Genomic DNA, 23,504 nt, shown 5'->3' with positions numbered 1-23,504 from the left:
CAGGTATGACATCCCCTAAAATCTTGCTTTCACAGTTAGCTGCCTTTATGGTGCGCCATCAATTCCTATTTATTTCCACCATTCTTAAAATCCACATGCAATCACTACATTTAGTCTTCATTACCTTAGCATGGAGATCTGTCACTTTTCTTAAAATAATAATAAAATAATAATAAAGCGCCCTCTCCCCAATATCTAGCCTACTGTTTGGGACAGTTTATCTTTTTTGTGTGTATGTCAGTAATGGCAGGCTTGTCTGTGACATTTGCTATTGCATTACTGACAGGCATAACCCTGTCTTGGATGAGAAAGCTCTCATTATGATTTTGTCCATGCGAACCAGGGTTTGGGAAATACTGTGTACAGAAGCACCCAGAATCTTACCCTGGCTCCTCCTTCTCTAAGTTGCAGGGACATTATGGGAAATATCTCATTTACTTCCAACCTGAATTTCTCAGTTTGGAATTTTAACTTAGGAAGTATGAGTTCTGCATAAATCACACTGCTTGTCAACACCCACACATAAGCCTCATTGCTTTGACAATCACCCTCATAGAACCAGAGAGGGGAGCCTAATTTGGTAGACTATAATAAATGTCTGTTTCCATCGCAGAATAGATGCTTCTCGGGTTCAACGAAGCTTTGAATGTTTCCCTTAGTGGAAAGTAATTCTCCTCTGTGTCCTTGACACCCACAGAGCAGAAATCTCTCCTCTGGCAAAGATGAGTAATCATTTATATGACCCCAATACGGCTGGGCCTTCCATTTTCCTCTAGGACTGTCTATGGCAGCATCAGGAATTGATGGAGGGGCTTTAATCTCCAGACCTGAATGCTAAATCAATTCTACAATTTCCCCCTGCTCCTCCGCACTTTCTCATTCCCATCCTTATTTCTTCTCCATTTTTCTTCCTTCCTTCCGGCCTCTTTTTTTTTTTTTTTTTTCCTCCTTAACCAGTGACACTCTCTGGGGTGGTTTGAAAATTTTACAGCATACAAGCTAAAACTCCCTCGTGATTTTCACACCTTTCTTCAAGCAAAACCTGGATCAGCATCTTTGAAACCAGTGTCCTACACAGTTTGGCTGATTCAATGACCTCCCCCCTCCCCAAACAGGAGTATTGTAACACACGAGACACACACACACACACACACACACACACACACACACACACACGCCCAAACTAAACCAGCCAGCAAGATCCCACCTCCTGAAATGTGATAGGTGATAGTAGGGATGACTGGGCAAGACTGGGGGAGGAAATGCCCAGGGTTTCAGGAGACAGGCTTGGCCTACTACTGAGGCAGAAGCTGGTTTCATACTCAGACAGTCCCACCCTCACCTAGGCCAATGCGGTCGGACACCCCACTCTGGAACATGCTGTGCAAAGGGCGAGTCCTTCACGCAGAGTAGAGGGCACCCAAACCCAGGAGTCTCAGGGTCATCCTGGCCTTGACCTGGGGCAATGTCCTGGTGCAGGGGAACCCATCCTGGAAGGGGGCTGCCACGCAAAGGCCTGATTCACGTCCTCACCGGGTGTTATCAAGGGGCAATGACCTGGGGTAACATCCTGGCGCCATGGACCCTCACCCTGGGGAGAGGGTACAGCTTTGCAAAGGCCAGGTCCTCCAGTCGGAGCAGGGTCTCTCCTGACTCTCACCCAGGCGTCTCGGGGTCATCCGGACCCTGACCTGGGCCGACGCCAGGTGCAGGGGAAGCCCGGACTTTAGCTGGGGTTACTGCGGTGCAATGGCTGGGTCCTCCAGCTGGAGCAGGGTCTATTCTGACTCTTACTCGCGTGTCTCGGGGGCGTCCGGTCCCAGACCCTCCCGGGTCCAGGGGAGCTCAGCCTAGAGCTGCAATCCTCCCTCCGGAGCTGAGGCGCCCTCACCCTCAGCTGTGCCGTGTCGGGCGGGGCTGCAACAGGTGCGCGGCCTCCCAGCTCCCCCGCCGCCTGCCCTGCCGTTACCTGCAGCGGCGGCCACCGAGGCCGAACGGAGCCAGTGGGAGCTTTCCGAGCTCGGCTGACGCTCGCGTGGTCCCGACAGAAGCTGACGGCGGCTTCCCGAGCTCGGGGCGCGGCTCCGCCTGAGCAGCCGAGGTCCCCAGCCCCGACCCCCTACGCCGCTCCCGCCCGTGCGCGGCTCCGCGTTTCCACGTCACTTTTTGGTCCCTCCCTCTCGCCGTCCGCCGGGCCCCGCCCGGCCCCGTCCGCGGTTGTCAGGACAACCCGAGCGACGCCCGTCACGGAGAACAGGCGTTAGGAGGGCGGCGCCGCCAGGGCTCGGCCCGAGGGGCCGGGGGAGCAGCTGACCATGGAGCCCTACAGTAAGCGGAGGGCTGGGGCCTGGGGTGCGGGCAGAGAGGCCAACCCCGCCGGGCCAGGTCTCGAACCCAGGGCCATACGATCCGCAGATTCCACAGCACACTGCTGAAGCCCTCAGGAGTAGTGGGTTCATTAATGGTAAATGGTGCTTTCTGAGTCTTAATGAACCTGCAAGGAGTCTGGCCTAATATTTATGCGATCTTGCCTCCCCTCGACCTTATTCCAAAAGTCTGGGGTATATATAACTTATGTGCGTCCTCCCAGCATAAGATACATAACAAACTTTCATCATTTCTTTTCTTTTTTTTTTTTTAGTTTCCTCGTTCTTCGTTGCTTGTCTGTGTGCTTGTGCATGTATGTGTTCATGCACATGTATGCAGGTGCCATATAGGTGCACGCTCAAGTGGGTGGTGTCATTTTTTTGTTTTTGTTTTTGTTTTTCGAGACAGTTTCTCCGTGTAGCTTTGGAGCCTGTCCTGGAACTTGCTCTGTAGACTAGGCTAACCCCGAACTCACAGAGATCCACTTGCCTCTGCCTCCCCAGTGCTGGGATTAAAGGCGTGCACCACCACCACCCAGCTCAGGTGTCATTTCTTAAATGCCACCCACCCTTGGTTTTTTAATTAAATTTTATTTTAATGTGTGCAGATGTTTTGCCTACATGTATGTCTGTAGAGGCCAGAAGAGGGAACCAGATCTCCTTGAACTGGAGTTACAGCCTGCTGTGAGCAGCCATGTGGATACTGGGAATCAGACATGGATCCCCTTGAAGAGCAGTAGGTGTTCATGATAGCTGAGCTATCTCTTCAGGCTCCCACCTTAGTTTTTGACACAGGGTGTCTCACTGGTCTAGAGCTCTTGTCAACTAGGCTAGGCAAACTGGCTAGTAGAACCTCAGAGGGCTGGAATTACAATCACACCACCACACTTGACTTTATATAGGTTCTGGCTCTCATACTTTCTGCAAGCATTGTATGCATGGAGTCATTTCCCCAGCCCTGGGTTGTTTTGTTTTTTTAATATTCCAAGTCTTATTTGTCTCATGCAGCCCAGGTTGACCTTGAATTCCTGGCAGGCTTCTGACCCTCCTGAACTGGTGGCAATCTTCATGCCTCAGCATTCTGAAAGTGCTGGGGTTACAACTTTCTTTTTTTCTTTTCGTTTTGTTTCATTTGAAACAGGGTCTTGCTATATCTCTCGGGCTAGCTTGAAACTCACTGTGTAGACCAGTCTGGCCTCAAATTCACAGGTCCACCTGCCTCTGTTTATGGAGTACTAGGATCAAAGGTGTGGGCTACCAAGAGGGACTACGATGTTGTGTTTGATAGGGTGTGCTGTTTACAGTTGCTAGAACTGATAAGTGCTGGAACTCACCTGACTGTTGGTGGTTGTTTTTTTTGTTTTCCAACCTTTCCAGGGACTTTGTCCTAGGTGCTCCTTTCCTCCTCCCCACCCAAACTGTTTTATTGCCTCCTTTGTTCTTACAACAAGCACACTGTTTGACAGGAGACTTGAAAGGACTTAAACCTTTACAGGGTTCTGTTCAAAACTAAAATAAATCAAGTCTTTTTTTTGCATAATTTCAAAAATAAAATCCTAGGAGTAAATTCTGGCATTAAAAAAATCATTTCTTAATAACAAGAAAAATTTAGAGACTTTCTCCCCTTTCTTTTAACTTACTTGCTGAACAGAAAGCCTACAAGTTGGGAGTTACAGTTGCTTTGGATTGGTAGGGTTTTTATCCAATATCTATCATTTGTTTTTAAAACTCACTGGATTGTACATTTTATCAAACCTTCTGGAAAAATAATGAACATACAGCAATGCTAGGACTTTTAGTCTCATAAACTGATGTCAGGCTGTGTGTGATCTTTCCAGAGAGAAATGATCCAATTGATGTGTGTGTGTGTGTGTGTGTGTGTGTGTGTGTGTGTGTGTGTGTGTGTCTGTGTGGATGGGGGTAGGAGGGGGTCTCATGTATCCCCAGGCTGGTCTCATTTGCACTACGTAACCTTGAACTTGTGATCCTTCAGAATGTTGTGGTTATAGGCCTTGGCCACCCCCAGTGGTGCTATGATGGAATATCGATTTGGTGGTTTATAGAAAAGCCCTCTACCAACTTAGCTACACCTTTAGCTGTGAACTCTCTTCTAAAGACAACAGCTTTATTTCTGTAAGTTTATGTTACTGTTGAAAGGCATACACTGCAGACTTCAAAATCTTCAATGCTCTATGCTTTTATCTGTTCTCTTTCCTGGTTCCTACTGTGTTGCAGCCCTGTGTGGGAATTAAACACAGAGTACAGTGTCTGTTTGGATCATCTCAAGGGTTGCATCATCCCAAAGACCCATTTAGGAACTACTGCAACCTCCCAAGGTCTGAAACTGGGGAAGGAGAGATAGACAGAGGCTTCCAAGAGAAAGGATGAAGTAGTTGGCTTGCACAATAATCTAGTTAATTATGAGAGGTGGTTCCCATGAGATTTCCCTAGTACATAGTCCCTAAACTTGGGGAAGAAAGGTCCAGGAGCAGAGCAAAAAAATTAAGATATAGTCAACAAGAAGAGACAAAGTTGCCTGGGCAGGGAGAAAACAGATGAACCTGAAAAACTCAATGAGAACAAGCCCAGGAAGGCTTTGAAAGATGAATAAGAAGTTTTATTACATCTGGGGCTGGAGTGGTATCCTGGCAGTTAAAATGCTTGCCTTGCAAGACTGAAGACCTGAATTCCACTCCCCAGAACCCACATAAATGCTGGGTGGGCATGGCAGCTGGCCTGTAATCTCAGCCTGAGAAGGCAGTGACAGGAGTCCCCATAGCAATGTGACTAGCTGTTTGGGCAAGCTCTGGGTTTGATTGAGAATCCCTGACTCAATGAATAAGGGAGAAAAAAAACCCCAAAATTTCCAACATCAAACTTGGACATCCACAGGCACATGCATGCATCCACACATACAAATATGCACACTCACATAGACACATGAAAGAGTACTTTTAAAATCTGAGACAGGGTCTCACTATGTAGTCCTGGCTGGCCTGGAAGTCAATATGTAGACCAGGCTGGCCTTGAACTCACAAAGATCTACCTGCTTCTGCATCTCAAGTGCTGTGACCAAAGATGTGCCGCCACAACTAACTAATATAGTTATTACCTCCATGATTTAGTGTTTGTTCCCTATCCCATTTAAGTAGAAAATACACACCAAGTTACTTATGCAATATAACAATGAGATTTATCTCCTTTCACAATACTAAAATGTATTTGTATTCATTTTAAATAATTCAGAAATCATCACCTTAGGAAGTCTTTCACAATCTAATAAATGCTATTTTGAGTAAGTGTGAACCATAGTCAGTTAATATTTAAAAGGCCTAGTCTAATCTCTGGTCAATATTTGTATCCAACCAGATCTCATCCAAGACAGGAAATAGTTGATTCTTTCAGAGGTAACAGAAGCATGAGGGATATGATACTAACCAGTGCTAACTATAAATAATTTCAATCATACCATTAATGGAATTACAGCAACATTGAGTTGTTAGGCCAGGATTACGGAGAGCGTTTGAAGTCTGTGTATACACTATTCCTTCTGATACTGAGGGGTCACAATAACACCAGAGTAGTTTTATGTAGCACTAGTGAATTGATTAAGAGGGAGGATCCTTCTTAATTACTGTAAAGAATTAGTTGTATGTCTAAGGGCAGCACTAAGGAACTGCTAGGAATAACCTGCCAGTCCATTCGTTCTGTTTCCACACTCTTAGCTTCCTATTACTTTTAGTAATGATCCCTGTTAGCTGAGTCATTAAAAGCCAATAAACACAAACCTCTCAGACCCCACAGCTGGCTTAAACTCTGGCACTAAGCAAGGGATGGTGGGGCCTTCCGCTGTGATATAGAATAGTAGCAAGGCAATGAGCCAAGAAATGATTCCCCAGGGAAAGGGCAAATGAAATCAGCTCATGACCTTGGGCTGTTCAGGGTGGCTTGGAGTCTTGGCTTGCACATTTACCTCTGATTATTTTCTTTGTAAACTAACTTCACTATTAGGCAGATAACCTGCATATAAGATCACACAGGGAATGTGTGTCTTCTTTTTCTTTAAAAATAATTTAAACTGAGCATTGTGGTATACACTTTTGATCCCAGCACTGGGTAGGAGTGGGGCGGCACTGAGGCAGATGGATGTCTGTGAGTTCCAGGCCAGGCAAGTCTAGATAATGAGACCCTGTCCCAAAACAAAGGACAGCAAAACCCATTTAATTCCAACAGTACCATCCTTTCCCTAATATCTAATACCAGGAGTGGATTTGGGTATCTTTGGCACCTTTAGAATAAACAGACAAACCTGAAGAAACCCACAACTTGAATATAACCTGTGCATAATTATCAGATGCAAAAACTGAATTTGTTTATCAAATGAAGCAAGATAGGCCTCTCCCTACTGCTTCCACTCCCTACAAACTCTGGGTCAGTTACAAATACTGAGTCTGATATGTGTCAGGTGGATGACACAAGGCTGTGTGTGTGTGTGTGTGTGTGTGTGAAAAATTTGCATAATTATATCTACATATATAATTTATTTTCCTATACATATACAACACATCCTGAAGTAGGCCAGGCTACAAAAGCCAGGAGTGTGCCATAGGCCTGTAATCCTAACACTCAGGTGGTAGAGGCAGAAGGATCACATGCTCAGGGTCATTTGGGTGACATGGTGAGTTCAAGGCCAGCCAAGGATAGAGGAGACCCTGTCTCAAAAACACAAAAACAAACTCCAAACAGAGGTGTAAAGGCTGAGTTTACTAAGGGGCTGGGGCATCATCCACTAGGGGAGTGCCTCCTCCCTCCAAACCTGTTTGTCCACTTGTCTCAGCCATCTTCCTACTCACTCCAGCAGGAAGATGGAGTCGTCTTAGGTTCTTGTTCCTGCATCAACCCTCACACATGCCCTTGTCACCAGCCTTCAAGATGTACCCAGGATGTGCTCCCCTTCCTCCCCTCCCGCTGCCAGCAGTACGGCGAATGACCTTGATTGTATGGTCCACCGATTTCTGCCGTGCCTCTCTTTCCCCACAAAGCCCTCTAAAGTTCTTATTATGGACTAGGTGCCTCTCACACATCACATTTGGATCTGAGCTCTATTATGTTTATTCACTTCTTCCCAACACATTAGATGCCCTCTGAGCCATCAAGAGCATCACCCCTCCCCCCCACTCCCTCCTGCTCCCTTGCTCCAGTGAGAAAGAGCCTTCATATCCTTCTAGTCTTTGCTTGAGTATCCCCACCTCATCCACTCCTTCACTGACTTCCTGATGGAGAGGTGCCCCCTCCCTAATGCTATTCCTATCTCTGAACAATAATCACAATTGTTTTGTTAATTAAATAAATCTACTTCTCCTACCATGTTGAATAGGCTAAAGAAGGCAAGATCCTGTCTGGTTCTTTATCACTCTGTCCCAGGGGCCTTAAACAAACATTTGTGGAATGGATGATATTGCCTAGTTTTATTTCCCCCAGGGCAATGCGTTTACAAAAGAGGGCTGTTTTCTTCTCCAGCAGGAGGGGCTGTGCTGCTGATAAACTTCAAGGCCCTCTTGGGCAAAGTTCACTTAAGTCAGGTGCTTAGAAATGTCAGGTTAGTTACAAATACCTCAGGAATTCCACCTTCCTTCCTAACCTAAATGGATGTTTTGAGAGTCTCATTTTATCTGGTATGATCAAGGAAATAAGTCATCTTCTCAGGATCAAGGGAGCTCCAGGTCAGAAGACCTTACAAAAGGCTCGCATTAGCACGGAGTCCTTGCAATCATCCATCCTCTGGGAGGGCCAATGGGAATTTAAAAGTCATTCTTACTTGAGTACAGGAATCGTTTAACAAATCTGTGGTGATTTTTTTTCTTAAGTAATGTTAGTCCCTAAAGAACAGCAATTATTTCAATTAGGTTACAATTCAAACCTTATTAAGAAGTAAATGCTTATATAAATCAAATTTAAAATTTTTAAAAAGCAATTTTAAATTTGAAAACACGTTTAAACAGTTCTGTTTTAAAATCCCCACCAGAATACTGAAAATCAAGACAGTCCTGACCTGTGATGCCCACTCAGCCACAGAAAGGCTCCGTGGTTGAAGCCGTGTCCCCAGGAACTTGGGTGCACCCAGCTTGTCCCCAGACAGCATCTGCTTCCTGCTAATTTAGTTGTCCTTGGCCTTACTGGGCCAGGGAAACACTGTTACAACTTGTCTCCTTCGAAGCAGCCAACCAGATTCAAGGAGGGGCCCCATGCTTTCCAGCTGCTTCCAAGCAAGCCCTGTATGACTCAGTAAATTCAGGTGAAAGAACTCACTCAGTAAACAAGGCCCAGCTGAGGTAAGGTGTATGCTTGGCTGAGAAGTCAGGAGCTCTGGGATCCTGCGGGCTCTCTTGTGGACTTTTCTCTAGGAGCTAAAAGGCAAGCCATTATCAAAATTCAGGCGCCCATTCTTTTATCTGTGTTCCTGACCTCTTACAGTTCGTCCATAGCCCTCACCCTTCTCATCTTCCTGGCTTCTCTCCATCCATCCACCTGTTCGTCCTTTACAAACTTTCCTGGGGCTGCAGAGATGGCTCTCACACAGGACCCAGTTCAGTACCAAGCACATGGTGGTTCACAGCTGCCTGCTAAGTCTAATTCCAGGGGATCCAACAGCGCCTTCTTCTGGCCTTTACAGGCTTTGCACGCATATGTGCAAGCAAAACATACACACAAAATAAAAAGCAATAAATACTAACAACAACAACCACCACCATGCTTTTGGGTGTTATGAGTTTACATAAGTGGGGAACCCCCAGCGGGCCGGGCCAGAGCATCCCATGAGTGCAGGGAAACATGGTGGGCAAATGCAGCGGCGTGGGGAAAGTCATTCACACCCAGGCGCTGCATCCACGTAGAGAGTTTATTATACTAGAGAGATGAAGAGAAAGATAGTAAAGAAGGAGATAAGGAAGAAAGAGAAAGCGGAGGTGTGCACGCCTCCTGGGAATGGAGGGAGAGAGAGAGAGAGAGAGAGAGAGAGAGAGAGAGAGAGAGAGAGCGAGCGAGCTAGGAAAGGCGCCAAAACTACATAGAGAAACCGTCTCAAAAAACGAACAACAACAACAAAAGAATATACAAATCATACACTGTTTAGTTAAATTGAAAATTTATCACATCCATATGTGTTGATTAGTTTTTTTGTCAACTTAATACAAGTTAGAACCATCTGGGAAGTGGGAACATTACTTGAGGAATTTCCTCTATGAGATTGGCCTGTGGGCAAAGTCCGGAGGGCATGCTTTTGATTAATGACCCAGCCCACTGTGGGTAGTGACACCTGGGGCAGGTGGTCCTGGATGGCATAAGAAAGCAGGCTGAGCAAGGTTGGAAGCAGTCTCCTCCGTGGCCTCTGCTTCAATGCCTGCCTCCAGGTTCCTGCCTCCAGGTTTCTGCCCTCAGTCCCTTCAGTGTGACGGACTGGACTGTGATGTGGAAGTGTAAACAAAAGAAACTCTTTTCTCCCCCCAGTTGCTTTCAGTCACACTGTTTATCACAGCAACAGAAAGCTAACGGATACACCATGTGATCACCAGCCTACAGATGTTAGCACAACTGCACCTGTAGGGTTTCTGTCCCATGCTTGTCACTGTGGTCCATAGGTGCCATAGCTGGGTAGGACTGGTGATTACTTCCCTCTTTTGGAAGCTGGCATGGTGTCTTCTGGTACCATGAGAGCTAGTCCTCACCGAGGAAGTTTCAAATCAGTTCCAGCTCAGGGGCCTCTGGGCCCAGTGTCTGAAGAGTATGATGTCCTCAGCAGTAGGGACTTACTTTCCACCTCGGGGTGGGGATGGGGGTGGATGATCAACCAAGAGAAATAGCAGTACAATAGCCTGTACTGTCATGGGAGTCTCTTGGACAACGGAGACCAACAACTCAAGAGGGCTTCTGATGTCTGGTATTGGGATTTTTGTTAGGTAATCTTTGGCTCTTGGAGGGAGCATTGTTGGTCCAGATGTGAAAATTACATTTAAACTATACATTTATACATGGACATATGTGTATTATAGTATTTTTTAGGTAGATAGTTAATAGCATGGTTTCTTATGACTTTCTCAGACACACTTACTGTTATTTTACCCTCCTCCATCCTTGTTCTTATTCTGTATTTACCTCCCTCCTCCCACATAAAGAGCCCCTTTTCCCGTTCCCGTACGCTGTTATTCCCCTCTCTATTGCTCCCCTACCCCCACCACAGCAATGATCCTCTTTTACTTTCCTGATTTCTGTAGTTACTACAAATCATCACATCTGATGATTTGGAGCTAGGAGCCTGCAATGACAGAACATGCCACATTTGTCCTTTAAGGTTTGGGATACCTTGCTCAGTATGACCTGTTCTAGTTCCATCCATATACCTGCAAATTTCATGATTTCATTTTACAGCTGGATAGTGTTCCATAGTGTACATGTACCACATTTTCGTTATTCATTCATTGGCTGAAGGACATTTTGGTTGTTTCCATTTCCGAGCTATTGAGAATAGAGCAGCAGTGAACGTGGCTGAGCAAGTATCCGTGAGTAAGATGTTGAGTCCTTTGGGCATATGCCAAGGAGTGGTATCACTGGGTCATTTGGTAGATTTACTTTTAGCTTTTTGAGAACTCTCCACACTGATTTCTGGAGTGCCTGGACCAGTTTGCAACCCCACCAACAGTGAATGAAGGTTCCCTTTTCCCTACACATGTGCATTTCACTTGGAACATGCCCAGGAGTAGAATGCCCTGCCAAGTGGCAGAGTTTGCCTAGGTCCACGTACCTCTGGTAGCGACTACGTGTGCAGCAAGGCCCTGTACCAGAGGGCCTGGGAGCCCAGCTGTTCTCCATGCTTGCTGATGTTTGCTCCACCCTTTCTCCTCTCAAAGCAGATGTGTCTCATTATACTTTCCACATTAACTAATGCTATGAAGTTTGTAAATGTATTTTTATTAGGCTACTCCAATGTATTTACATGAAGTGCCCATTCCAGTCTTTCACCCATATTTTCCTTTTGGGTATCTGTCCCCCAGAACTCATTCGAGGTGACTGTTTGCAGGGTGAACTGCTAGTTTATGGAAATTGGTTATGTAGCACTGGAATCCTGTATGATCTAGTATGTTTTTTTTTTTTTTTTGGTGTGGAGTGCGCCTCTTACATGTTGGTGAGTATGCCCCTATTGTGCACTAGCCCTAGCCATGACCTGTGGCTTTTGCCTTGAGAGACCCCGCCTGCTAGCTTGGTTCCACCTGCCCTGCACTCTCCATCTGTCACTATTTTTCCTCTTTGATTTCTTTTTCCTCTTTTTAGATCTTGTCTCACTTTTGGGATAAGTGCTACAGTTACGAGGTTCAGAAACAAAATATTATGGAGCATTTAGTGAAAAGTCATTTGGTAATGTTCCTACTCCATTCCTATCCATTACTTTCTAACCTGATACACCTTAATAATATTAGGAATAGAAGCAGATGGTTTGTGTTGCATTTCTTTCCCTGGCCTGTGCCTGGCTCTTTTCAGTTGAACATTACATTTTGGAGAGCTTTCTTTTTAGTTCATAATGAGTTTTCTCATTGTTGGTAGAATGATGGTATTCTATTACAGCAATTTATCTTAATTTATTTAACCGGTCCACAACTGATGGAGACTCACTTCTAGTTATTTGCTACTGAGCCAAAGATAACCACAGCCTAAGGCCCTGAATCTGTATGTGTGTCAGCCTGGAGCTGAAGGAGGCTTTGTGGTTAAGGATGGGCAGAGGGAGAGCGTGCGCTGTCTTATCCAGGTGGGCCTCATCTAATCAACCACGTGTCCTTATTAGAGGGGAGCAGAAGGCCAGGCCTAGCCAGAGCAGTCATCAAGAATGAAAGCAGAGGCTGGCGTGCTATAAGGACCTGAATCAGGGCGTCTGGGACACACCAAAGAGGTACAGAAGAGGGCCTGCAGGAGGAGCTAACCTTCAGCTTGAACCCTTTAAGATGCATTTTGGATTTGTGACCTTCAGAACTGTAAGCCAAAGTGTCTCTGTTGTTGTTGTAAGCAACTGTTTGTGGTTACAGTGGCAGTGGGAGACCAGTGTGGCCATTTTACTTAAAACACTAAAAGTGGCAGCCTTTTGAGTCTGACATTTTATGTTTGTGCAACAGCTGTGTCTAAGGGGAAAGAGTAAGTATTGAGTGGTTAAATTTTGTATTTAAGTTCTTCTGTTTTCAAAACTTGTTTTTAGATTAGTGTATAAAAATTTTGCCTGCATGTGTATCTTTTTGTGCACCACATGTGTGGACGGTGCCCACAGAGGTCAGAAGAGTGAGTGCACCAGATCTCCTGGAACTGGAATTAGAATTGTGAATCACCATGTGGGTGCTGTGAATTGAACCTGGGTCCTCACCAGATTCTCTAAACCACTGAGCCATCTCTCCAGCCCCCCAATTGTTGTTCTTAAATCAGCATTCTGTCCTGTAAGCCACCTGGGGGATTAACTCGGAAGAAGAGGGTTACTCTGTTCTGTTCTGGTAAGTCCGTCTAGGATGGAGTAGAGCCATTGCCTTGGGTCCTTCTGGGGCCCCAGATGGCAACAGCAGGGCTGCTGGGTGGAGCAAACTGTTTACCCACAACTAGGGAATGGCAGAGGAAGAGGGAGGGTCTGGGGTCCACAGTTTCCTCACAGGCACACTTCCCCACAGGCCTCACCTCAACTGCGTCTCCTTGCTGGGGACCAAGCCTTCAACATGAGGACATGGGCATCCCAACTCTAGCAATGGTTCACAGGAGTTACAAACATCATTCTTAGCAGCGACAAGTGTGAGCTCACCTTTCCCCACAGCCAGTTGAACACAGTGGGTTATTTGAATTTTTGCCATTTTGATGGTGAAAAAAAATCTTATTATTAAGTTTCCCATCTGTAACTTGTTTGGACTTTCTTTCAGCATTAGGGGTGGATCCTCCTTTCTGCTTTTGTCACAGCATTTGTCTTCGTTTCCCTCCAACACCTCACACTACAGGATCTCTTTATGATGAGAGGAGACACTGTCCCCAAAGGCATCTGTTAGTGGACAAGAAATGGGTTCTCAAACATATTCTGTTGAGTTCTGTTGATGAAAATGGTTCCTTTGTTTTGGGCCCAAATGCCACATCAGTCAGAGACTGAAGACGTGGGTGCCGTCAGTGTCCTGGTCATTGTGGGTGTTGACTTACACTGATGCTAAGACATACTTACCAATCACACTGCGTCCTGCTCTACCTTCATCCCCTCCGCACCCCCACCCCCACCCCTACACACAACCATGGGTAGCTTTCTCATGCAGGTCAGGGGAACCTAGGCTTTTGGATGCCAATGGTGAAAATTATTTACGCACAAGAAAAAACCTGTTTGTTCTGCCACTTTAAAGGATTAACACCTATGTCACAACCTATGTTTCCAGTAGAAAAGGAGCAATGAATCCAGACTGTCACCCTCCCTCCCTTAGTCTGGGGACCAGTATTGCTATTGCCAACTCGTTAACATAACCTCTTTTGCTCTTTTTAAAGATGGGTCTCACTATGTTGGTGTTGAGATTAAAGGCATGTGCCACCACAATGGGCACTGCTTATTTATTTATTTAATTTTTATATTAACTGTCTCCATAATATAACCTGAGATCATTGGCAACTTGAATTTCTTACCTTTTGTAGTCCAGCTGTTGGAAATTTAATTGATGTGGTGATTTGTGTTAATGAGACAAACATCTGGTTACTACTTGTGCTCTTAGTTGAGATGTTTCGTCTATTTAACATGCTGCTGACTTCAGTATGGACCAGTACTAGCCAGCTATTTGGACCCCTGTCTCTTAGTTAGGGTTTTTTTTTTTTTTTTTTTTTTTTTTTTCGAGACAAGGTTTCTCTTGTGTAGCTTTGCGCCTTTCCTGGAACTCGCTTTGGAGACCAGGCTGGCCTCGAACTCACAGAGATCCGCCTGGCTCTGCCTCCCGAGTGCTGGGATTAAAGGCGTGCACCACCACCACCCGGCTTAGTTAGGGTTTTTATTGCTATGAAGAGACACCATGACCACTGCAACTCTTATAAAGGAAACATTTAATGGGGTGGCTCACTTACAGTTTCAGGGGTTCAGTCCACTATCATCATGATAGGGAACATGGCAGCGTGCAGGAAGACATGGTGCTGGAGTAGTAGCTGAGAGTCCTACATCTTGAAGGCAACAGGAAGTCAACTGAGACACTAGGCTGTATCCTGAGCATAGGAAACATCAAAGCCTGCCCCCACAGTGACACACTTCCTCCAACAAGGCCATACCCACTCCAACAAAGCCATACCTCCTAGTAGTGCCACTCCCTATGAGATTATGGGGGCCAATTACATTCAAACTACCATACCCTCAAAAGCTTCTAAGAGCTTTAAGTGAAATGGCACATGTCTGTAATCACAGACCTTGGGAGGTCAGCTATCTACCTACAATTCTGTCCCCTCAAATCCCTAAGGTCCAGAAACCACAAAATGTAATGAAATTGTGTATCTTGGGAATACAAAACAGTGACCCATTATTTGTTTGATTCTTGGAAAGGGAAGAGGACACACATAGATCCAAACAGTTGGTGCTGACTGACAGACGATTCTAGAGCTGTGCCAATGACTTGCTACTCTTTCATGATTACAAACTTCTGTTTCAAGGGTTGCTTGTTTCGTCTGACACCTACACTCAGTCCTCTAGTGGCTTGCCAGGAGCTGGGCATGTCCTAAAGGCTTGCTGTCCTGGGAGCTTTCCTTCCAGGTCCCCATCTGAGCCATTTGATTCCAGATAGAGTCAGCGTGAGTCAGGCTGGCTTGCCACAGCTCTTTTCTGCTAAGTGGGTCTCTTCTGATGGCACTCTGCCCCTACTACCTTCAGCTGGCATCTGCTTACTTTGAGTTAATTTTAGATAAAAACAGACTAGTCATTGCACTGCAGTGATGCCAACCGCACAGTTGGTAAGTCACGGAAGGGCACGGGAATTGAGAAGCCTGGCTGTCTGCACGTCAACTCCTGCTTTGCTCAAACTGGTAGGTAAGAGGAGAGACCTACATTGTGGCATCCCTGTGGATGAACCGAGCTGCATGTGCATGGTGCCTGCCATTGGGTGTGGCCTGTGATGACTGTTCATGCTCCAGCAAATCACTTAGTAGAAACAAGATCCAGAAGAGGCCGGTCGGTGGTGGCGCATGCCTTTAATCCCAGCACTTGGGAGGCAGAGGCAGGCGGATCTCTGTGAGTTTGGGGCCAGCCTGGGTTACAGAGTGAGATCCAGGACAGGCTCCAAAGCTGTCTTTGGAGAAACCTGTCTCGAAAAAAAAAAAAAAGATCCAGAAGAGAACAAATAGGATGTAGATCCGAGCCAGTCAGCTGAACGCCAGGAAGCCTGGATAGCACAAGTGTGTGTGGGTGGTATGGGAAAGACCCGTTCTCTTTCCCAGGGCGGTAGCTATGTGACAGCACAGGTGCATGTCGGTGGTATGGGGCAGTGGGCTGTCCTCTTTCCCAGGGTGGTGGCTATCATGGACATCACTCTATCACTATCACTGACTGTAGCCTTAGAACTGTTGCTTCTCAACTCCTTAATACCCATGACACTGTAGAACATGGATGTAACTCCTTCCCCGCCCACTGTGTGGAGGGCGTGGTTTCCAGCATCCTTCAGAGCAGCCGCATTTACCTTATAGATTTGCGTTATTTTTCCCTTCGTTTCCCAAAGGTCCCTGTCAGCTTCCTTTTCTGCTTCCCTTTTGTTCTTTCTGGTTTCAGTCATCTTGGGTTGTCATCTCTGTGCCTGACCCCCACTGGATTGTAAACCCCACCAGGCCAGAGTCAGGTTTGCTACCGTGCTCACAGGCAGGTGAGTCACAGGCACTCAGGTTATCAGCTGATTTAGGAAACGGGAGGAGGCAGGGCAGAAAACTGGACAGAGAGTACCACGGAACACTGGGAAGGAGTGATTGACCAAAGCAGGGGTTCTCGGCTCCCTTTATTTTTCTCGTTCTCTCAGGGCAAAGGTCTATACCACTGAGCTATGTCCTAGCCCCCAAACTGGTGTTTCTTAACTGTATTTATCAGTATTAAAGTTAAAAACTGAGTTCTCCATAGCAAGAAAAATTAAATGTGAAAAAGATTTTTTCATCTGAAAAGCCTGGAGGGATTCAGTTTTTGCCATTCTCCCTGCCCTTCCTAGCCTTGGGAAGCAGTCATTCTCCCTGCTGTGGCCCCAATGGAGAAGCAGTGAGCTAGAGTGTCCTTTTCCTCCTTAAAGGGAGGTCTGTGAGCTCAGGGCTGGCTTCCAGAGATGGGTGCTGGCAGTGAGCTGTGTGATTATACCAAGGAGGAGACAACAGTTGTAAAGCCTGGGAAAGGCGGGGTAGCCAGGTAGATCTGGTTCCCCCACACCGGAGGTCAGCAGGATGTGTGCTAACCGGGTATGGCTTTAACCCCCATGTCTGGCTAACAGTCCTGTTTCCTGAAGAGTGTCCCAGGGCTGACCCAGCTGCTGCTCCACAGGACTCCTGGAGAAGCAAGAAATCAACTCATGAATGGGTGTGACTTAGCCTTTGTTACATGATAGTTTTCCAAACATTGAGAAGGTGATGGCTGTCATACAAATGTAAAATGATATTCAGCTTATTAATGAACTAACTAGGAAGGTGTTCTTAACCCTCCAAAGGGAAATCCAGAGAACAGGCACATCTGTGAATCAGAATGTAGAGATAAACTTGAGAATAATGCAGGCGAAGAGGGCCCTAAGTGGAGCCAGCTGATGTCTGTGCTTAGAACCCTTTACACGTGTTGCCAGTGATCCTAAACTCTAACATGTGGAGCACACGAGAGACATGATTGGAAGTCAGACAAGTGTGAGCCGAAAGACGCAGAGTGGTCCATGGTGAAAGGATGTATAGGTCTATCCTGTAATTTGTAATCCATGGGCATTTCTAGATCATTCTGTATGTTAACGTGTGGTGATTGCTACACACTCTATTGTTCCTTTAGTCACAGTCTGTTTCATTGCCCTAGTTCACTCATCCAGGGGATAGGAAAAGCGAAAGGGAGTTCTCCAACAGGACTTCACCTATGGAGAGCAGCCCCTGACCATGTCCCAGAAGTCAGTTTACAAAGAGAACACTTGTCATGGCCCAGGGACATAGCCTTCTGTGAGAGCCTGGGCCAAGCTCTTTTGATTGTTTATGTATATTGGTGTAAAGATATGTTGTAAAGCATATGTTATTACTGACAGTCCCAAAGTGGAAGTCACCCAACTGCCCACTCACAAATCATAGATAAAATGTGATCTACACAGTGGAGTATCATGCAGCCTTGAAAAGGAAGACAATCCTGATACATGCTGTAAAGTGGATGAACCTTTATTTTTTTATGGACACATACATACATACATACACATATATGTTTTGAGACAGGGTCTCTCTATATAACCTTGGCTGCCTAGAAACTTGCTCTATAGACCAGACTGACCTCAAACTCAGAGATCTGCCTGCCTCTGCCTCCCAAGCACTAGGATGGATTAACCTTTAAAGATGCAAAGTGAAGTAAGCCACTCATGAAAGTACAAACACTCTGTGATAATGGGGGATGAGATGTGCCCCCTCCAAATGCGTCCCCCCCCCAATATGATGTGCCATTGAATCTTGCATGGAAGAAACTTGAGAAATGTTGAGACAATCTTAGCTTCCCACCACCTCTTCCCTATAAGAGGTTCCCCTCCTACAAGGATATGGAGCAGGTCCTGCTGTCTCTAGCTTACACCTTGAGTACCACACTGTGCATTACACTGCATGCACCCCTTTGTCCTATCATGTTTTCTGTAGCTTTCCACTCCTCATCAAGCCTAGTATGAAAACACTGCTTCCACAACCCCAGAACTCAGAAAGCTGAGGCAGGGGCATCAGGATTCAAATCCAGCCTCATTTATATAGTGAGTGAAAGGCCACCCTGAGCTAAGTAAGACCCTGTTTCAACAGCAGAAACCTAGCTTTATTGACACAGGCCTTCATTACATACAAAGACTGATGTGTGAAACTTTCATCAAATACATTTGCATAGTCCCCTGGTTTTTCTGCACATTGTCTGGAGTCTGGGCTTTTGGAAGGGGAAGGGGAAGAAGACATTTTTCTTGACCATGTATATGATTCTACATAGGAGATGAGGTACCAAGGCTGGTGTGGGAGCTGCAGCACAGAGCAGCCACCAGCTGTGGGAGATGCTCCCTTCCTCCTTAGGGACCTGCATCTAGTTGTAACACCAAACCCTTTGACTTGCCACAGAGAAGAATTTCAGAGCAAGACTGAGTGAGGCCATGTTGGTTTATTACATAGACACAGAGTTAGGACAAAATTGAAATAGAAGTGAAGGCATTTAGAGGCCATCAGGAAACAAACAGCACACACCAGAGACATGGGGATGGGCTTCTCAAGAGATTTGCACCTGGGTGTCTTTGCAATGGCAGCATACATGACCTGGTGGCTTTTAAGGTCACGTTGTCCAAAGCAGGTGATTTACAGTAAGTTTAAAGATTAAGCAGAGTTTAGTTTTATTTCTTCACAACATTGTCTACAACGAAGACTAGAGTTTAAAAATTAAAGTTCACAAAATGTCATTAAATATGAACTGGTGGGCGGTGGTGGTGCACGCCTTTAATCCCAACACTTGGGAGGCAGAGACAGGCAGATCTTTGTGAGTTTGAGGCCAGCATGGGCTACAGAGTGAGTTCCAGGAAAGGCACCAAAGCTACACAGAGAAACCCTGTCTTGAAAAAAACCAAAAAAAAAAAAAAACCAAAAAAACAAAAAACAAAACAAAACAAAAAAAAAACTGGTTTACTTTTTGTTGTTTTGAGACAGAGTTTTTGGGTGGCCTAGAACTCACTATGTAGACCAAGCTGGCCTCAAACTCAAAGAACTAAAGGTGTGGCCACAACGCTGGATAGTTTTCTTGTTCTTAAAGAATTTCCTTTTAAAAATGAAACTAGGGGATGGGCGGTAGTGGCGCATGCCTTTAATCACAGCACTTGGGAGGCAGAGGCAGGCAGATCTCTGTTAGTTGGAGGCCAGCCTGGTCTATAGAGCAAGTTTCAGAACAGCTAGTACTACACAGAGAAACCCTGTCTCAAAAAACAAAACACAAAGAAACTAGGGTCTGAGGATATGGCTCAGTGGATCTGTTTGATTCCCACCACTTACATGGTAGCCCAAAATTGGCTGTAACTCCAGTTCCAGGGGATCTGATACCCTCTCTGGCTTCCATGGGCACCAGGCATGTGTGTGGTACATAGATATTTATGCAGACAAAACAGCCATGCATATAAAAATAAAATGAAACTAAAGTGGTTTTCTCAGGTGCATTGTTTGGGCTTGTGGATGAGAGAGAGGCAAATGGGCTGAAGCTCAAGGTTGGACGCTGACTCAGACATGGTCTGCTTTTACATCTTAGTCAAGAAGTCTCTAGGAAAGCAAGCTCCATCTCTGTAGGCAATTTGATTTCATCTGTTGTGTTAAAGTTTCTGGATTTGGGTCAGATACCCCAAAGGGCTTCTTTTCCCTTTTTGTGTCCCCGTGTTTTCCCCATCTTTCTGTCTAGTCTCGGTCACACTAAAGTAGTTAGTAGGTCCTGGCATCCAGGAAATACCGGTAAGCTCAGATACAAGCAACAGAGTTTCATTTGGTTGTCGAGAACTGCACACCAGGAAATGCAGGCTTAGGCCGAGTGAACCTGCATTTCAGTGAGGCTTGTGAGACACTCGAGGCAGCCTGCTGCTGCTCGAGGGGAAATGAGCAAGATGCTGGAGTGTGGAGTTAGAAATGGGTGTGCATCAAAGGTGAACGCTAAGTCCATCAGCGTGTCCAGGTCAAGAGGAAAAACTGGTTTGTCTGGCATTTTCCAAATCTTCCAGGGTGTTGCTAGATTCTGGAAAATGTCTCTCTGGTAACAGTTCCCTACATGGTATATGTGTAATAAACTTCCTGTTGTCATCCAATCTCTCAGGCTCAGAAAAGGATTCTTGGTCCCCTTTTTGGACATTCTGTAGCCAGTTAGACTTTTAAAGTGTGTGTGTGTGTGTGTGTGTGTGTGTGTGTATGCATATCCATGCATGCATGCAGGGAGGCCAGAGGAGGACATCCAGTGTCCTGACTGATGTTTTACCTTATTTCCTTAAGGGAGGGCTTCTCAGTGAACCTGGAGCTTATGCTGGCAACCAGGAAGCCCCAGTCTTGCCCTGTCTCCTCCCCTGACCACAGCACACACACACCTGCCATGCCTGGCTTCTTACAGAGGTGTTGGGGATGTGAACTCAGGCCCTTAAGAGAGTGCAACAAGTGCTTTTACCTGTAGCTCCCATTTTGACTGTTAATAGCATAGAGTTTTAGTTGGGGATGACAAAGTTGTAGAGAGAGATGGTGGCCATGCTTGATTTGATGGCAGCTCAGTTAATCTTATGTACCAATGGTAAAATGTAAGGAAATTCTTTGTGCATGCATGTATAATATATGTGTGGGTATGTTTGTGTGTGTGAATGGGCAGCAGGTGCCAGTGTGTGTGGCCATCAGAGGACCACTTGGTGCTAGTCTTTACCCTCTCCCCTTGTTGGAGGCAGGCTCTCTCGTTTGCCACTGAAATGCCAGGTGAGCCTGTTCCTTGAGCTTCCAGGGATGCTCCGAGAGCAGGTTTCCTCCCATCTTGTCCCAGGAGTGTTGGCTGTCATGTGAGTTCTGGGAATTTGAACTCTGGTCCTCACCGTTTGAACTGTAAACACTTTACCTGAGCCATTTCCTCACCCCTCCTGGTAAACATTCTCATGTCAGTTAAACCCTTAGCCTCACAAAGCACTGGCCAGTCCTTAAAACATTCTCGCACAGAAAGCATGTCTAGCTCTCGGGAAACTGAGGCTTGGAAGCACCACAGGTGATTAGGACCTGGGTCTTCACAGTGTCTGGTCCTCTCCATATCCTGTTCCTCCCTACACGGTTAGAAGAGATGACGGAGTAGAATCTGAGAAAAAGAAAAGTACAGGGTTTTGATAGAGACCACTGAAGAGGCCTGGAATTGTGAATCTGCTTATATGAGGAAAGGTGAAGGGATGAGACCGGGAAGGAGTTTCCAGGCTTGGGGTGAAACAGAGATCTTGAGAATTAAAATTGAAATCCCAGTCTGTGGAAGAAGACTACAAGTTGCTATGGGATGTCTTCACAAGAGCTGGCTGTCAGCCCAGGGAAGCATTTAAAGTACACCCAAGCTCCAGGAGGTGAGAGGTTCCTCTAACTCACTCCCCTTTGACCCAGCTGGGGATGGGGAGAAAGAAAGGAATCACATGCGGTTGAGTCAAAGGGAACACTGGAGACTAGCCAGCCCTGGAGGGAAGCGGCCACTCTGCTGCTACTGTAAGCAGGAGCTAGGACTTACAGACAGTAGATGAGTCTGAGGTGACTCACAGGTGTGAGCCACGCCGACCACGATGACTTCTGGAGACCTGTTTCCACTGGGTTTGATAATTTTTTTCTTTCATACTTGTTTCTGAGATAATGAACAAATATATATATTTATTTATATTTATATTTATGTGTTTTGCCTGTGTGTATGTCTGTGTACCGTGTGTGTGTGTGTGTGTGTGTGTGTGTGTGTGTGTGTGTGTGTGGTGCCTGCACAGGCCAGAAGAGGGCACCAGATTTCCGGAACTGGAGTTATAGGTGGTTATAATCCACCGCATGTGGCTACTGGGAACTGAACTCCGGACCTCTGCAGAAGCAGTCAGTGCTCTTAATCCCTGAGCCATTTCTGCAGCCCCTGAGCTAACTTTTTAGCCAACCCCAAAGCTAGTGGTTTTACTTCTGAAATGGTATCAGTTCTTTTGGGATTGCTCATTCCAGAATCCTTATTTGTGATTGAAATAATCAGAAATTCTGGAATTAAAAAGATTGACTAAACTACTTATCATTCTTAAAATTTATTAAGACAGGGTTTCATGTAGCTCAGGCTAGCCTTGAACTCACTATATAGCCATGGATGACCTTGAACTTCTGATCCTTCTGCCTCTAGTCCTGAGTACTGAGATTTCAGATATGTGCACAACAACGTACTTATTACTGTATTACTACAATGTTATAATAAGTGTACAATTTTCAAAGTGTTGAGATCTGTGTAATAAAGGGGAAGATTTGGCTCAGGAAAGAATTCCTGCCTCTTGCCTGACTATGACTGTGCCTTGGTTAGCAGTTTTAACTCATTATGTTAGTTTGGTTCCTTTGCTGAGGGACTCAGTGAAACATAATACATAGTCTCAAGCTCCAGTGAAGAGGGTGATGGGGTGTGCAGGGGAAACCGTTTTTGGCTTTGCCTTTTTTCTGAACTTTTGATAGAGAGCAAATCCGGTGGTTACTGGCCTTTGAGTCCAGAACTGTGACAACATGTTAGTTCCACCTGACAAGTTTGATGTGATGTTGGACTAAATGTTCCCTTCGAGCTATTTTCACAAGGTGTCCAGGTAAATTTATGCAGCTTGGCACACTTCCCTGACTTTATTAGGTAAGAAGACTTTTTTTTCTTTTTTTATTGAAAATGTTTTTCTTGTTTTATAATCTCAAGCCAGCTGTGCTAACGCACATCTATAATCCCAGTATTCAGGAGGTAGAGGCAGTAGGATTATAAGTTCAAGGCTAGCCTGGGTGACATAGCAGGTCTCATTCTCAGAAAAGGAAAACAAAATAAAACCTTGTAATGCCACCTCCAGGGGTCATCCAGCAGTGTGCAAGCAGCCTGGAGCGATTGCTTTCAGCAGAAGGCCACATAAACATCCCTGCCTCTCTGTGACATATAGGAAGAGTTGACACATTGTTAAAAACAATGACCATAAATAGAGAATGTGTCAGGCCTGGGCTCAGTCACTGACTACAGTTGAAATGGAAAGGGCCCTGAGATCTATTCCCTGGGTAGGTACGTCATATGTAGACATGGTTGCCAGGAGTCCTGAGCTTTAATCTATTAGCCCATTCAATGCTGTGGAAATAGGTGAAGCTTGTGCTTAGAGGAACCGATTTTTCCCTTTCTCCTTTGTTCTCTCCTTCCCCCTTCCTCTCTCCCTTCCTTCCTTCATTATGAATTTATAC

The 23,504-nt window shown here is 45.7% G+C and overlaps 1 protein-coding gene across 1 annotated transcript in view; it reads left to right on the top strand.

Moving 5' to 3' along the window:
• Nucleotides 1–2,194: 2,194 nt before the first annotated feature.
• Nucleotides 2,195–23,504, top strand: part of Fank1 (fibronectin type III and ankyrin repeat domains 1) — a 102,046-nt gene continuing 80,736 nt past the window's right edge. Inside the window, exon 1 of the mRNA XM_059265120.1 lies at nt 2,195–2,328. Within this exon, the coding sequence (XP_059121103.1) occupies nt 2,316–2,328 (13 nt within the window). The 5' untranslated portion in view covers nt 2,195–2,315. The remainder of the gene's footprint in view (nt 2,329–23,504) is intronic.

The sequence above is a fragment of the Peromyscus eremicus genome, chromosome 1, assembly GCF_949786415.1.
Source record: "Peromyscus eremicus chromosome 1, PerEre_H2_v1, whole genome shotgun sequence".
In the NCBI taxonomy this organism is placed as follows: Eukaryota; Metazoa; Chordata; class Mammalia; order Rodentia; family Cricetidae; genus Peromyscus; species Peromyscus eremicus.
The sequence above is the reverse complement of the archived record's forward strand: the minus strand, read 5'-3'. Positions and strand labels throughout refer to the sequence as shown.